General features: G+C 30.8%; 1 protein-coding gene across 3 annotated transcripts; it reads right to left on the reverse strand.

Annotated features, from left to right (window-relative positions):
- Nucleotides 1–1,203: 1,203 nt before the first annotated feature.
- On the reverse strand, nucleotides 1,204–8,893 carry LOC101209183 (probable ethanolamine kinase). 3 transcript variants are annotated; one of them, XR_004217703.1, is made up of 12 exons: nucleotides 8,622–8,893; nucleotides 8,443–8,448; nucleotides 8,268–8,359; nucleotides 8,025–8,131; nucleotides 6,733–6,838; nucleotides 3,498–3,620; nucleotides 3,297–3,388; nucleotides 3,065–3,149; nucleotides 2,365–2,470; nucleotides 2,207–2,292; nucleotides 1,676–1,768; nucleotides 1,204–1,592 (listed from the first exon to the last, which is right to left on the reverse strand). XR_004217703.1 is itself a non-coding variant. In XM_031887984.1 (12 exons), the coding sequence occupies exons 1-12, from the start codon at nucleotides 8,762–8,764 to the stop codon at nucleotides 1,452–1,454; spliced, it is 1,161 nt and encodes a 386-aa protein (XP_031743844.1). In that variant the 5' UTR covers nucleotides 8,765–8,886; the 3' UTR covers nucleotides 1,204–1,451. The 3 variants fall into 3 exon arrangements, 2 of the variants coding, with proteins under 2 accessions (XP_031743844.1, XP_004138364.1); XM_031887984.1 differs by having other exon boundaries at nucleotides 2,207–2,273; nucleotides 8,622–8,886; XM_004138316.3 differs by lacking the exon at nucleotides 8,443–8,448 and having other exon boundaries at nucleotides 2,207–2,273; nucleotides 8,622–8,883.
- Nucleotides 8,894–15,591: the final 6,698 nt, after the last annotated feature.

Genomic DNA, 15,591 nt, shown 5'->3' on the forward strand with positions numbered 1-15,591 from the left:
ACACCAAGTTAACATATTTATTAATGAAATATTGGCCACAACTTTTGAAAACAAATGAATTTTGGTTTTATGCTGATGTCAACTATGTAAAGTTATTATTTCAACCCCAAATCCAATCTTCTCCTTCTTTCTCGTTTTCCAACTTTTTTCTTCTTCTGCTTCTTTTTTACTATGTTTTTTCTATCTTCTTTTGTTTCTTCTTCTTCTTTCCCAAGGCTAGAAATCAAAAGGTTTTGTCTTTTATTTTTTGCTTTTTCTTTTTCTTAAGGGTAGAAATTAAAAAGTAGGAAGAATATTTGATAAACGAACAAAAAAATTTAGGACAAATGGTAGTTGTGTCACATAAGGAACAAAGGAAAAAACAAGAGTAAAGAGTGAAAAAAAAAATGTCTTCTTGTGAACTTTGGGGTCAAATTGATACTTTTTCAGACGTTTTCTTAAAATTCATTAAAAAAATTCATCATAGCAAAAAAAATTAGAAAAAAATAGTTCATAACATCTTTTTTTTACCTATTACAAATATGTCAAGTAATTAATTATATAAAATGACTATCATAGGGTTATTTGTTTTTAAATTTACTACTTTTGCAATTTAGAAAATATAGTGACATGGACTTTAATATCATAAACTTTTTTGCCTGTTTTTTCAAGCGCCCCAAAATCATTTAGATCATCCATACAAATTTCTGTTTATTAATTATATAACATTTGTTGGAGTGAAATTTGGTTTTTTTTCTATGTTTTGTAATTTGTTTACGATTTAATGAAAATATTTATTTACCTCTCATGTTAATGCCAAGTTTGTAGAAACTAACTAGAGGGGCAAGAATAACCAAATTATATCAAGAACATATATATAGCCCAGGTGAAAGATAGAAAAGTGTTCAATTTTGAAACATAGGAATCAATTAGAAACTAAACTCAAAACTTAGAAAAGTTTCAAAACTAAATTTATGAATGCGACTCATTTACACACATTTCACTTTTATAATCGAAAGTATGTTTTACGCCAAAACGTGACAAGATCCAAATTTATAACCAAATTTAAAAGGCCGCAAAATCTTACTATTTAGTTCAGAAAAAAAGGAGTAAAAGCATAGCTCAACTTTTTTTTTTTCTCCTAGTTGAACTTGTTACAATTTTAGAGATAGTAATAGATATGTCCAGATGCCTCACCTGTTGGCTTTTATGTGAAAATAAAGCTTAGAATCACACAAATCATTTCATTCTATATCATCCTTTTATTCCAATAACAAGGAGAAAAGTCCTTTCAAATCAATTCTATTTGGAAGCCTTCTAAATTCTTCTCAGAGCTGTCCATGAAAACACAGTTCTGCTATAGATTCTAGAGTACAAAATACAAATTTACAATAGGTATCAAACAAGATCAGTAAAAAGGTTGAAAAATACAAACTTGCCGATCCAATCACACCCCCAATTTCTTGCATCTTCTATGCAGAACCACAACCCAATCCTGATCGAGCAAGGAAAGATCTCGCTAAAGAGCAATACTTTTCTTTCTGCTTTTTATATTCTCCGTAACGTAGAAAGAAATAACTAAGGTAATCAAAATCAATCGGAGACATCCTTGCCTATAAAGCATAGTAAAATGAATGAACATTTCGAGTCAAATCAAATTGTATAGATGGGAAGGACAGTAGAAGAAGCAAGGTACCTGTATAAGTGCCCATAAAGCCCAATACAAGTGAGAAGCCAGCATGAACGTGTTTGACTCCACATAGAGAGCTTCTAGATCTTTTTGAGAAACCTTTCAAGAGAAGACGGTAGTTCTAGTTAGTATAAAAAATGATCGCTAAAGTATAAATAACATGTCTGCAGATCCTCAAAGTGTGTTACCGTGCTAATAATTTTCTGTTATTCATACATTTACATTTCACTCGTGTTCAAAAATATCTGTTAGGCACTAGATATTTAGTTTTTGTTAATTTAGGCGTATTAAGGGTAATTAGAAGATTTGTGGCAACAACTATGATGGAAAGGATGGTGTATAAAATCTCAATCCTGCGGCGTTTTATATTGAGGTTCCAAGGTAAGGAAAGCGTTCAGAAAATATAAGATTGGCAGAGGTCATCGTGACTTTTTAAGATGCATCAAACATCGTACATAAATCTTTGGGTGTGACTACTTTTTTAGCATTTAAATCGTTTATGAACGAAAGAACACATAGGGATAATGCCAACCACACCTCATCTGGTTTTTCAGGCTGTAAATAATGCCTGAAGAAATGATACTGTTCTTCCTTGGATGGATAACTGCTCGGCAATTGATAAACTATAGTCAAACATCAATGTTACTACATTTTAGAAAGAAAAATTGCCCATGAAAAGCAGATTAAAAACCTACCAGCTGTAGTCGCAGTCATAGCCAGCATATTCATTGAAGTGATTACCAATGTCAAAGCCTCTGTAACTGTATGATCCGTACTCGAAATCAATGAAATAGAGTCGTCCTGTATATGTTTGTAAGACAAGCAAAGACATCAAAAGGATGAGCATCTTAGTGGGGGAAAACAGAGAAGTTCAACTAAAGCTCACAACCAATAAAACGGATCCTTGGTTGTCAAGTTCCCCTCAGTGTAACGTCCACGTTGCTACCATTGTATCTACTCCGACTTCTCATAAGTTGTTCATTCTCAAAGGTCAAAGATATGTTATTTTCTCTTACACAACTATTTGTAAAGTAGAAAATACTTTATCTAGATCATGCTGCTTAAGGATTTGAAGAACCAAACAACATCCAGTCCAGTTCAAATTCCCATCTCCTAACAACTCAGTCTACCATTTTTCATTATTCACAAGGAATAAACATCCTTAATATTCGGATGTGATTGTGAGTACATGGGAACGGGGGTTCCTCACATTCATACCATAAAGAGGGAAAAAAGAATGTTTATGAAAAATAGAGAAGGATAAGTAGATGTGATTGTCAGTCCATGGGGACGGGGGCATGGTAATACTTTATATTAAAGATGGAAACAATGATGATAATGGAGAATTTGAAGGAGCCAAATAGAGAAGTAGAATGTATTATCAGAGGGGGTTACCTTCTTCCTCATTTAGCATTAGGTTCCCAGAAAGCAGGTCGTTGTGAGCAAACACTATGGGTGCATTGAGAAGGCTTGTTAGTTCCTGTCAATTATGGCAAGTTGCATCAACAAACAGGAATCTCTTTTCTAAAGCCATGTGTATGATTCGTGAGTGACAGCAGATGGTCACTCAAAATATAGTCAAACCTAGTATAAAGAACCAATAAAAAGTCTCAATCGAAGAAACAACCTTAATCTCAAGTATTTCATTGTGAATTTCCTGAAATGAAATTGTATCGTATATACTTTGCTTTCCGGTATCATCAAATTGCAGTGTGGAGGCTGAAAATCAATAATCAGAAACGTCACAACCAGTTCAAAAGAAACTAGAACGTTCAACTGCATGAGGGGTCTGCTGACCAGAAGCCTGTTCTTGGCCAAGAAAAATAACCTTTATCGTAAAAGTTTAAGATTTCGTTCCATAACTGAGGTTCATTAGAACCTGGAATATATACTTTGTGGAATTTATTAAGCTGTTTAGCAATTTCGGCAGCTAGCTCTGGCTTTCTCAAATCTGCAAAACCAAGCAAAATTAACAAAATATTTGTTATTAATCATAGGGTTCATAAGATATTCCCATAGATAGAAAAAATGGTTTGTTAGATATACGCTGACGCATGCGAACGTTAGAGGTGGGAAAGCACTTCCAAGATAAACACAGAGGCAACTCTATTAATGGTAAAAAAATAATGGACAACTCAAATTCAGCTTATTTAAAGTCATCGACTTCGTGTTCATTATCTGAAAGTTTCAAAGGTTGCAACCTTACTTGAACAAGATATGTTCTATTGTGCACAACTGTTTCTTCTAAAAAAAGTTGCAAGGGTCATTCCATTTAAGTTTTGACAGGAGTTGTAAGAGCTTTATAGTTCTTCACTATTACTCCTTTATGTTCATCAATTGTTCTTTAGTACTTTTTTTGTCATTGTCCTTTAGAGTTGTCTTGTTTTGTGACTTTCAATATTTTGGAACATTAGTTTTTTTAATGAAAAGGGTGATTTCCTTTTCAAAAAAATAAAGAATCCCCCATTTCAAGTCTGATGAAACCGCACATCTCCTAAGACAGACTATTATTCTCCAAACTCATCAAACAATATCCTTGAACACAATCAAGGATTTTCTTTTTATTGTACCTTTTTATTCTTCTTTTACATGAAACAACTTTTTTTATTGTATAAATAAAAAGAAACTAATGCTAGAGGGATATGGATGAGATTAATACAAAGCAATAACTGAATATAGAAAGAAAAAAAAAAGCATATAGGAAATATCCTTTGTAAAGCGATAACTGTTCCAAATATTTGTAATTGGAATGGCTTTATACTACCAATTTTAATTATTTTTGTATTACCTTTATTTTATTACTTGTTTTTCTTTCTTATTTCCTCTCATGGGGTTTTGTACTTTTGAGCATTATCCTCTTTCCATTTCATCAATAAAAAGTGTTCGCTTCATCACTTGTTTCCTTTCAAAGAAAAAAAAAGCACCAGCAACTCTTCATGCTTGGAACAGAATTGTTAGATGATATATGATTAAATTGCCTTCATCCAGTAGCTTAAACTTTGGGTCAATTGGTGATTTAAGATTATAATATCTAACAGTAATAAATGAGTAACCTTTTCAAGGATTCTCAATTATTAGTGACCCCCACCAAGGACTCTCCAAGCAAGGCAACAATTGGGATATTCCTCAAATCCAATTGTGAATAAGGCGAAACATCATGGGAGAATCTGATGGAAGAATCAGATGAGCTAAATCGGTGTTTGGATTTGAATCTTCGTTTTCAATATCCAGGAATAGTTTAAGACCTCCAGTAGTCCTTAGTAAAGACCAATAATATTAAATCACCTGGAAACCCATATGAACTAATGTAATGCAAAATCAATATAGATTACAAATCAGAATCTTCAATAGGAGAAGGAGACTGAGTATTTGAAATGAACTTGGACAAAATAAAAACCCAATTTAATAAACTGATTGAAAATATTGAAAGAAGACACATATGGAATCATTCACACATATCCAGGGGCAGATTACACTTTTATAAGCCACGTACTCAAATCTTTCCTCTCCTCGTCCCTCTTCAAGATCCTATCAAAATTTGCTTCTACTATTGAGAAACTCTATAGAAGCTTCCTTTGGAAGGGATGCTTATTGCAATTTGGAGCTTGTCTTATTAGATAGCATAAAGTTGCTAGATCTATCCCTAATAGACACGTCGAGCTTAAAAAAATTCAAAAGAAAAAGACTTCCTTCAACAATGTTTGGACTGCTCTTCTCAATTTTGAGTCTTTGGCAGTTTGTTCATCCAAAACTCAAGAGAAGCATTCCCAGGTTCATCAAGCTTACCAATCTTTCAAGTCTTTGTTCACTGAAGTAAATCCAGATCTTTTGGAAGTTTCCAGCTCTCTAATCCAAGCTAATGGTTGCATTACCAGGCGAGGTACATTGAACTCTCATCAAGAGTGCGAGCAAAATCCAAGCGAGGTGCAATATGGGATTGCTAATCCAGAAGAAGCTGGCAGTCTTGATGCTCAAGAAGCTCTTGAATCAGATGTTGAATCAGTTTAAACTATAGGACTTATGAATTGGCCATTGGGCCTCAGATATCCTTTCACTATCTCTTCATAAATTTTGGAGTTGACGGTCTCCAGCCATGGGCAGCTTAGGCAGATTCTGTGACTTCTCAAAATCTTCCGCATTTCTTAAGGAAATTCCTACCAGAGCTTTAGAACTCGAGTACACAGTTGTACAATCTATAGAACAAATCTCGTTCAAGTATGGACGTAATTCCCACAATGACTTGGATGAACTTCCTTCCAAGCTCCTGATTACGGCCATACTGCACATTTAGTGCTCCAACATAAAGAAGATCTTATTGATAAGTGAGTTGTACCAAATATATCCCTAGTTTACTTGAAGAAATGTGATTTGCACTGGGTTTTGCAACAAATCCACTAATGAATTTTCAGACCAGCGTAATTGGAAAACAGAAGGAGGGACTAATTTCTTGCCATGTTTTCATCTTCGACAAGAGGCTGTCATTCTCTAACCAGTGCCGAAATACTTATTGTTTACACAACAGCTCCTTAAACCCATCACTCAAAACAGGGGCTGGATAAACCAGAAACAAAACTTCAAAAAGAAACTAAAATCTGATAATTAACTTGGAAGCTGAAATCAGATAAACTGATAAACCAGTTGAATCTAGCCAAAAATACCAAGATCAAGGAATCAACCCTGAAATGCAGAAACAAAAGGAGGAGAGAAGAGAGTACATGGGGGTGGGGTGGGGGGGAGCCTGTGGTTGTGAGCATGAACTACTTAAAGAATAATCTCCATTTACCTCAATCAAGGGATATATGAACTACTGAATTGTTCAAAACCCAGCCCACATATTGCTAAACGTGAAAACAAATTTTAGACCAAGTCTAACTATTAGAGCGCAAATAAGGTTAAATTAATATTTCCTTCTCTATCCATATATCTTAACTGCAAATCTCTCAGTGCAGCTACTATTAAAATGAAATGCTACATAATTATGTGACAACATTCAGCATTAAAGATTAAAACTGAACTATCTGCAAACAAGGTGTAAATCAGAAAAATTCTAAATGCTTTTTTACCTGATGGTTCTAGTGTACGTGCATGAATAAATGACTGCACCATTCCATTTTTAAAAACTCCAAGAAGCTTGGCACCAAATCCTGCAGCTGAAAGATATTTGATTGCCTAATACAAGATTTCATGAGATTACAGAGTGAATGATAAGATATAAGCAAAGGTCACACACAACAAGGGAGAGAAAACCAAGTGAAAGATAAACAATTAGTAGCATTATCTGAATAATCAAATTCAAGATAAAATTATATTTTTTTATGAAAAAAATGGTCTGGTGATAAGATTGTACTCTAAATTTCATGAAATCGACATGAACTTTTCTGAATCCTCTTGGTTCAAGAGCATGCAAGTAAGGGGGATACAACCATGATACTATTGGGAAAAACCATTGAGACAGAAAAATGGAACAGAAGACAAGGAAATGGTGGAAGAGAAAGAAGATAAGAGATTCAGCTGTAAGACCTACACTACACCCTTAAGAGACGTCAACAACTTCAATCAAGTATCAGACTCTTAAGTCACAAGATCCCACCCCAGGCAGTTAGCGCTCTCCCTGTCAGAAGCAAGATATCCCTCACAAAGCATATAACTTGGACTCAATTACAGACAGAAAATCAGCTGGCATTCTCCTTAACAAATGTGAATTGATTGCAGAGAAAAAGTCTTCAATACCACTTGTAAACACACACATAGTATGTGTGTGTGTGTATTTTAAAGAGCATAAAATAGAAATGAGCAGACCTTACATTAACAGCTCCACCCAGAATACCAAAAACAATTTCGCTGATCAGATCATTCACTAAGCACAACAATATTAATAAATAACCACCATCGAAAATATTGGATCAATTCCCAAGATGCTAATAGTAAAAAAGAAATATATGTGTATATAGAAGAAATATAGATGAGATTAAATTTCTTCTATGTCAAAGCTATAGTTCTTGATTATCACGTACGCCAAATATACAGCATGAGAATATTTTCAAACAAAGCCGAGTTTAGAATACTTTATACGTACTTCAATTAAACGTAATAATAGAGATCAATATCGAATTTCTAAGTTCTAGAACCGTGCATATATCACCTTAAGAATGGTTAGATTCGATTTACAGAGTACATGATTCGATTGTATTAGGGCTTACACTACGCAAAAAGATGAAACACCGTTGCCCGCTATGATAATGAGAAAAAAGAAAGAAAACGACGTAAAGAACAGACTAAAACCAACTACACTTGGCGTACACAACAAACAGATAATTAAACACTAAGTAATCGATCAAGAAACGTCGCAAGTCACCTGTAGTTCCCTGTCACGATTGATAACATAATCCGTGTTAGGTCCATATAGTCTGACGGTGACAGAAACGGAAGTACCACTTTCCTCTTTCACCGTAACCTTTAGCACTGGAGAAGTCAGAAAAAACACATTTCTATTACAGACAGAACTCCACAAGCAAGAAAGAAATCACTAAACACACATCGAACACAGCCTCGCCTTAATCAAATTGAACGAATAAACACATTATGAGCAAACACTCACGCTGATTAGTGATTCCACCAGAGACCGTTTCAACAGAGAACCGAGAAGCATCCAGCTCCGACCACTCCTTGAACAGATCCTTACACAACTCGCTGCAAGAAAAATCAAGAAAAAGGAAAACTGAGAACAAAATTAACAAAACAAACCTCCATAATTACCTTCAGTAACCGCATACCGCGAGCTCCAAGAAGCAAGGAGATGAAAATCATCATCAAATTCATAAAAACAAGAAGCACTCTGGTCGTCTTGGTTCCAGTTTATGGAAAAAACAGAACACAAAAAGGCAAAAATACGCAGTATAAACAATCCGTGTGAAGAAACTAGAAACGAAACGGAAGAGGAAGCAATACGAACATTATGCGAGGAGTTATGGCGGGAAGAGGAAGAGAGTGGTCGACGGAAAGATACGATAGCTGATACGACTCGGCGTTGCTATCTCCATCTTCTACAGCTTCAACCACATCGACGTCGCCATTGTAGATCTTCTTGGCACCCATGATTTGTTGAAGTTTTTGTTTGTGTTGAGAAATGAATCAAAAGAAGAAAAATGAAAATATTAATGGAACATATATTCCTTCATCTACGATTCTGTCTTCTCTAATACCCTCCTGGGCATTCTCCACCGCGCGATTATAAACGTCTTAACTTAAATTTTCTTAAGATTTCTTTCTAACCAAGTTTAACATTATTGTTATTATTGTTATTATTACAACAGTTTATTAGTGCAAAAGCTACAACCCTTTTTCTTTTAAATAACGTCAATTTTGAAACATACTTAAAAATACAAAATTATTGACAAAAATAAGTCGAACATCTCCCATTTTTTTCTTATTTTTATATATACATTACGTTCGGTTCGTGACTTTATCTTTTTTCTATTATTTATATATATATTAGGGTGAGTCCTACACGTTTTTCTTTTTTTCATTATATATATATATATTAATTATTCAAATTCTAAAAATATATCTTTTTATTAAATTATTTTTTTCCTTTTTTCTTTTTATATTTATTAAATATATCAGTCTTCCATTTTTCTTATTAAATTCATCTTTCTAAATTTAATTTAATTATTTATTAATCAAAATTATATCATTTTTTCCAATTTTTAATTAAGAAAAATATGTATTAATAAAATATGTTATTAAAAATATATATTATAAAAATTAAAATAATTATTATTATTATTAAGAAAAGTTGAAGCTTACCCTAGCAATAATAATAACAATAATTTATGATAAAAAAAGTTACTAGTTAAATTTTTTAAATTTAATTTGTAATCGAACCATAATTTTCATGATCAGCTTTAAATTATTTCACAATTCTTGTTTTTTCTTTTTGCCAAACATTTATTTATTTTATTCAATTATTCACTTGATCCATGTGTATTGGTGGCTTTAATTTAATTTATAAACGAACCATAATTTCCATGATCAGCTTTAAATTATTTCACGATTCTTGTTTTTTTTCTTTTTGCCATAAACATTAATTTTTTTTATTCAATTACCCACTTGATCAATGTGTATTGGTGGCTTCAATTATTATTATTATTTTTTTAGGGTAAGTTTCAACTTCTCTCAATTATTGTTGTCTTTTTTAGTAAAAAGAAAAATCTAAGTCAATAATGAAAATATCATGAAAACATTAACAACTCAGACTCTCCATCTTCAAGCACGTGATCTCAAAGCCTTCATCTTCCATCTTCGAGCTCCTGGTCTCTAACCCTTCATGTTCTCCATCTTCAAGCTCAATATACCGCCGTTCTTCACAAACTCATGTAATAAAAAATTTGTTATTCATCTTTGAGCTAACAGTTTGCAAACCCCAACATCCCATTTCCAAACACAAATTTTATCATAAAAACACTAAAACTTCATCATTAATCTTACATCTTCAAACCAAAATTACTAAAATTTCAAATGTTTTAGAACCAATGTAATTATAATTAAAGGTTAAAGCCATAAATTCTAGAATGGTTTTTTTAGAAATAAATAAATAAAGACATTTCATAATTTACATTAATAATTAATAATTAAAAATCATTTTTATTAATTAACAATACTTCATTTGATTTGATTTAATAAATGACAAAATTATTCATCAATTAATTTTAGAAAATGAAGAGTAAAATAAGAAGAAAAAGTTATTTTAGAAAAGGAAGAGTAAAATAAGAAGAAAAAGTTTCTTCATATAGGAGCTTTTATATACCGTTTATATATATATATATAGATATAGGTAAAGAGAATAATTATTCTTATTGGTCGTTTTCAAATTTTGAGGAATGTATTTAAAAATGGGATAAAAATTGAGGAACTACTAAAAGTAGTTTTCTCCAAATTGGGTTTCTATTTCAATTGATTGTGTTTGTAACATGTAATAAAAATGGTCCAATACTAGCTTTCCTAGTTTCATTTTATTTCTTATATGTATTTTTTTATTTTCTATTGAGCTATATTACTTTTTCTATTATTTTATTTATTAATTTTTTTGCATTTATATGTTTAATTTTATTTAAAATTTTAAAGTTTTAAAAAGTTTACTTTTTACTTTCCAAATTTATAAGAATAAACTCGTTTCGTCCCAAGTTTTTAAAATATATTTTTTTAGTTTCTTAATTTTTTAAATTAAGTTTAAAAGGTCTATTTGAATAGGTCCCTCAAATAAATTTTTATTTTTATTTTAAAATAATTATATGACATTTTAAATTAGAAGAATAATTTCTAAAAATCATAATCTAAAAAATATCATATAATTTTTTAAAAAAAATCAAATATAAAATACTTTTAAGACATTATAAACTTATTTTTAAAAACTCAATGAGTAAAAGTTATATTTTAAGAACTCGTGTCCAGCTAAAAATGTCCATTTTTAAAACTCATAGAACAAAATCACATATTTATGAAAACTTGGAAACCAAAATGGTAGTTTTCTATGCATTTTTCAATATTTAAATTCAAACAAAGGTTCAATTTTTAATATGTTTATCTAAATATTTTCCTTAATTCTAAATTCCAAAATTTTGCAATAGCAATGCTTGTATGTTATTGTTTAGATTTAAATTTATTATTTTTCAAATTTACATTATATAAATTTTGTTTACTAACCTATTCATTTAGATTATCGTTAATATTTTACGACCACGACATTTACATAATAATATAATTGAGTTAGATTTGAACCAACACCATTTAAGAAATAAATTAAGTGAAAAATGATATTTCATATCAAATTTTAACAACATATGATAAATAAAAATGGTTTTTTTAAATGAAAATATAACAAACTAACAAAATATTTACTCTATAGAAAGATTTTGAAAACAGAAAAATTTCACAGACTCACAATGTAAAATACCAAAACTGCTCTAGCCAACACGTGATTAATCATCCACACGTGCACGTGTAATTTTTCTTCTAAACGACCATGATACATGATCGTGTAGGTAGTTCATGATACATGATTGTTTGTTCATGATAAACGATGGTTTTAAAAAAAATCATAGTAAACGATCGTGTAGATGATGATACACAATCAAGTAGTTTTATTATAAACGATGGTTTTGAAAAGCCCTAATAAACGATCATGTAGATCATGATACATGACTGTGTAGTTTATGTTACATGATTGTGTAGTTCATGATAAACGATAGTTTTGAAAAGCCATGTAGTAAATGATCATATAGTTCATCTCTGTCCACGACACATTAAAAAAAATAATACAAGATTAATTATTGGTTGAAAACAAAGATAATAACAGTAGAAGTATAATGAAAAAAAATAATACTTTATATAGAACAATGATCATTATTTCAAAAAGATATAAAAGAAAAATTTTAGAAGAAGGTAAGGAAAACATTGTTGTCGTGATCGCAGCTGTGAAGAAGATGGAAAGAAAAAATGAAGAAACCAAAGTTGGGTGAAAATTAAAAAACGGCAAGGGCAAACCTGAAATATTTTTTAAAAAAAGGTCGGTTTCATGGACTGTTTATTTTGTTACATGAACGATAAATATTTTGAATTTTGTTACATTTATGTAAATTACCCTAATAAAAACAATATATATTATAGTTATTAATTTTTCTGGGAACGTATGTGTATATTATAAGGTCAATGCATTATAATTATTTTTATATTTTAATGAACGTTACAAACAAATGGTAAAAGAATGTATTCTCCATCCCGTCCCCATTTGGTCAACAGGGAGAAAATTCTCTTTATTCCCTCCCTAATCTAATCACGGATTATCCAATCCAAGAAAAGTCGGGTCCAACCTCATGGGGAATATGAACATCTTTAGTAGTGATTTTGAGATGATCAAAATCCATTTTTCTCTCGTCAAAATCACTTTTCATATTCAAATGATGGTGTTTAGCATGAACTAAAATTGATTTTAGAAAAATATAAAATCATTTCAAATTTATTTTGGAAGAATTACGTGATAGGTAATTTTTGTTTAGTGATTGACCGAAAATCACTCTCAAACTAGTTATCTAATTCAATTTTTGTATAAAATATTGTTAGTTAACCATATGTGAATTTTATTTAATTTTAAACATTTGAACAAAAAAAAATGGCATACACATAGTCTATCGTTAAATTGTTAATAATTCAAACAATTATATATGTTTCAAATTTTCTTTCAATATCTAAGTATGAACGTATATCAGCATATATGATATAACAATAAAATAAATAGAAATAGACTTTTACCATAATTATTTAGTTAAATAACTATTTATAATCTTGAAAATACAATTACTAATTGGATAATTTTAAATTAATTTTTGGAACCAAATATACATACTAATTAAAAATCAGTTCTAAATATATGAATATCACTTTCAACGGTTTGCTATCCAACATAATTTTGATGGTTAAAAAAATAAATTTTACAAAATCAATTATACTGGATCTCTTTTATTAAAATCACTAGTCAACAATCACTCTCAACCACACCCTACAATCAAATTTATGTTTGGTATCAAACTCGTAAAAGTGATTTTCATATATTTAGAATTGATTTTCAATTGTTATGTTTGGTTCCAAAAGTTAATTTAGATCTACCTAATTAGTAATTGTATTTTTGGTTAGAGAAGTAATTGTGGTAAAAATCCATTTCTATTTATTTTATTGTTAAATTTTTATATGCATGGTGTCACACCCCACCCCGAGTATATGCTTGTTTGGCCCGTGTTGTGGCTTGATGTGGCATGATGCCAGTTGAAGCTGTTCAACTCTGTAACAACTTCAACTGACCCTTGACTTGAAAGCGTGAAACATTCAACAACGAAAGGTTTTAAACTTTGAAATACTTTAAAACTGTAGTATGATCCATTTGAAATGTCTTTTATAAATGTATAAAACGTGAAGACGTAAACTCTTAATACAACACAATGATGCTTCTATTATTAACGTATTCGTTTGTAGTACTATGTTTCCCTTTTCTATTTTCTCATCCCTTTTACTTTGTTTTTTCTTTTCAAGGAAATAAGTGGGGTGAGTGTATTAGAGTAAGCTTGCATGTGACTTGGGAACCTCTTCTTAGAAAAGTTTACCCAATTTTCTCAATTTTTTTTTTGTTGCAAAATTTAGCTTCTTTTCTTAGTAAATGCATATATATATATATATATATAAACATGACTGCCCAACCCTTAAATATGAGCTCGGGTTTGTGATGTGAAATTCTGATATTTTTGTATGTGCTAAATTCTCTTAATATGCATGTGTCTTTTTGTTTCTATACCCCATTTTGAGCCATACCCAAGTTATGAATTATTGCACGAATGTCAATTGGTATATGTGATGTGATTGAATGATTGCTTGTATAATAAATCCATGGATGCTTTTCTAGCTTTGTCTTCTTTGATGCGTTATTAGGATATATGTATATGATACAGTTAGTCCAAATCTATCCTAAATAGTTAAAAAAGGATAGGAACTGCTCTTTAGAAGTTGAGACGATTTTAAAACTTTTATTTTGTCTAACATGAGTTAGAAATATCTTGTCTAGCCACAACAAACTAGATCCCTTTAGAAACTATTAGACGTTGATAAGACTTGTTGTCACTCCAAAGAGAGCAGCCAAACTTAGAAACTAAGTTTAGAACTATAGAAAGGTTAGCCTACTAGTTCTAGCAAGGCCTAGTTACCACGTTGCATACTAAAGAAAGAAAATAAAGGCTTGCATAAAGAAAAGGTGAGGCAATTAAGAGCTAAAGAGAAAGTAATATGCATTAGAAAAAGCTCATAAAAAAAGTGAGAGGTCGGTTAAGTCAAGTAAAATGTGTTCAGTTCAGAAAACCAAACAACCTTCTCTTAGCCTTCTAACCATAACATCAAGTTTGATGATGGCTTTGAAAAGAGGAGGAATCCTTCGTGATCCACAACAGGGAGAAAAAAGTCTAAAGCGTCTTTCATCTTTTCAAGCATGTTTAGCATTCCACTAGCAAAACTTGAGTGTCTATCTAAACATGCTTGTTCTGGATGAACTTAGTTAAAATTCAACCTTAATCGATAACTTGTAATCTCTTTGATAGTTTGAACTAAGTTTAAGCATTGAGTAACGTGGCTAGGTTGACTCGTTATAAATGCATCCTTTATATACTTGCATGATTGTTTGTTTTTTTTTCTTAAGTTAATGTTTGCTTCATGTGACTGCTGCTGGTTGACTGTTTGATATTATAATTACTTTTCTTGGGATGAACAAAGCTTAAGTGGGGTATTTCTTAAAAATTTTAAGAAAATAAAAATAAATAAATGACATTAAAAATTTAACATAAAATGTTTAAAATCGATATATTGGAAAATGAAATGATGGAAAATCGAAAACAAAATTAAGTCTCCATATGGGATGTCAGTGGAATTTTCTGTCGCTCGCCAGCTTTTCATTACCTCTATATTTGCTTGAAACATTAAACATAGAAAAGGGACGAGTATAAAAATATACTCCGCAAGTGACTCACTACTAATTTCTCTCTCATCTTAATTCTCCTTTGCAGATTCTTTAGTGTAGATAAGTAGATATATAGTTTAACTTACACTCATTTATAATGTACTAGTCTTTCAACATGTGCATTGCACACGACTCTTTTAACTTGTTAAATGAATGTAAAAAATATAAAGTCAATAAAAAAATCACATATAACAAAATTCATCAAATTTAATTTTCAAAAGATACATCATTTAAAAAAAAAAAGTATAAAAGATACACATTACTATTGTTATCACTAAAATGATTTGATAATGGGTTTATTGAAGAAAAAATGTTTGATAAAATGTCATAAAAAAAGAAAGTGGAAATTGGAGAGGATTAAAAGTGATTTTGT

Source organism: Cucumis sativus, chromosome 6 (genome assembly GCF_000004075.3).
Source record: "Cucumis sativus cultivar 9930 chromosome 6, Cucumber_9930_V3, whole genome shotgun sequence".
NCBI classification, from domain to species: Eukaryota; Viridiplantae; Streptophyta; class Magnoliopsida; order Cucurbitales; family Cucurbitaceae; genus Cucumis; species Cucumis sativus.

Bases quoted from the DNA above. Each gene is read 5' to 3' on its own strand.
- LOC101209183 (XM_031887984.1), bottom strand. From the start codon at position 8,764: ATGGGTGCCAAGAAGATCTACAATGGCGACGTCGATGTGGTTGAAGCT. The intron at 2,471-3,064 runs GTAACCCCCTCT...AAACATATACAG, and splicing joins AATGCTAAATGAGGAAGAAG to GACGACTCTATTTCATTGAT. The intron at 2,274-2,364 runs GTAGGTTTTTAA...ATTGCCGAGCAG, and splicing joins TATGACTGCGACTACAGCTG to TTATCCATCCAAGGAAGAAC.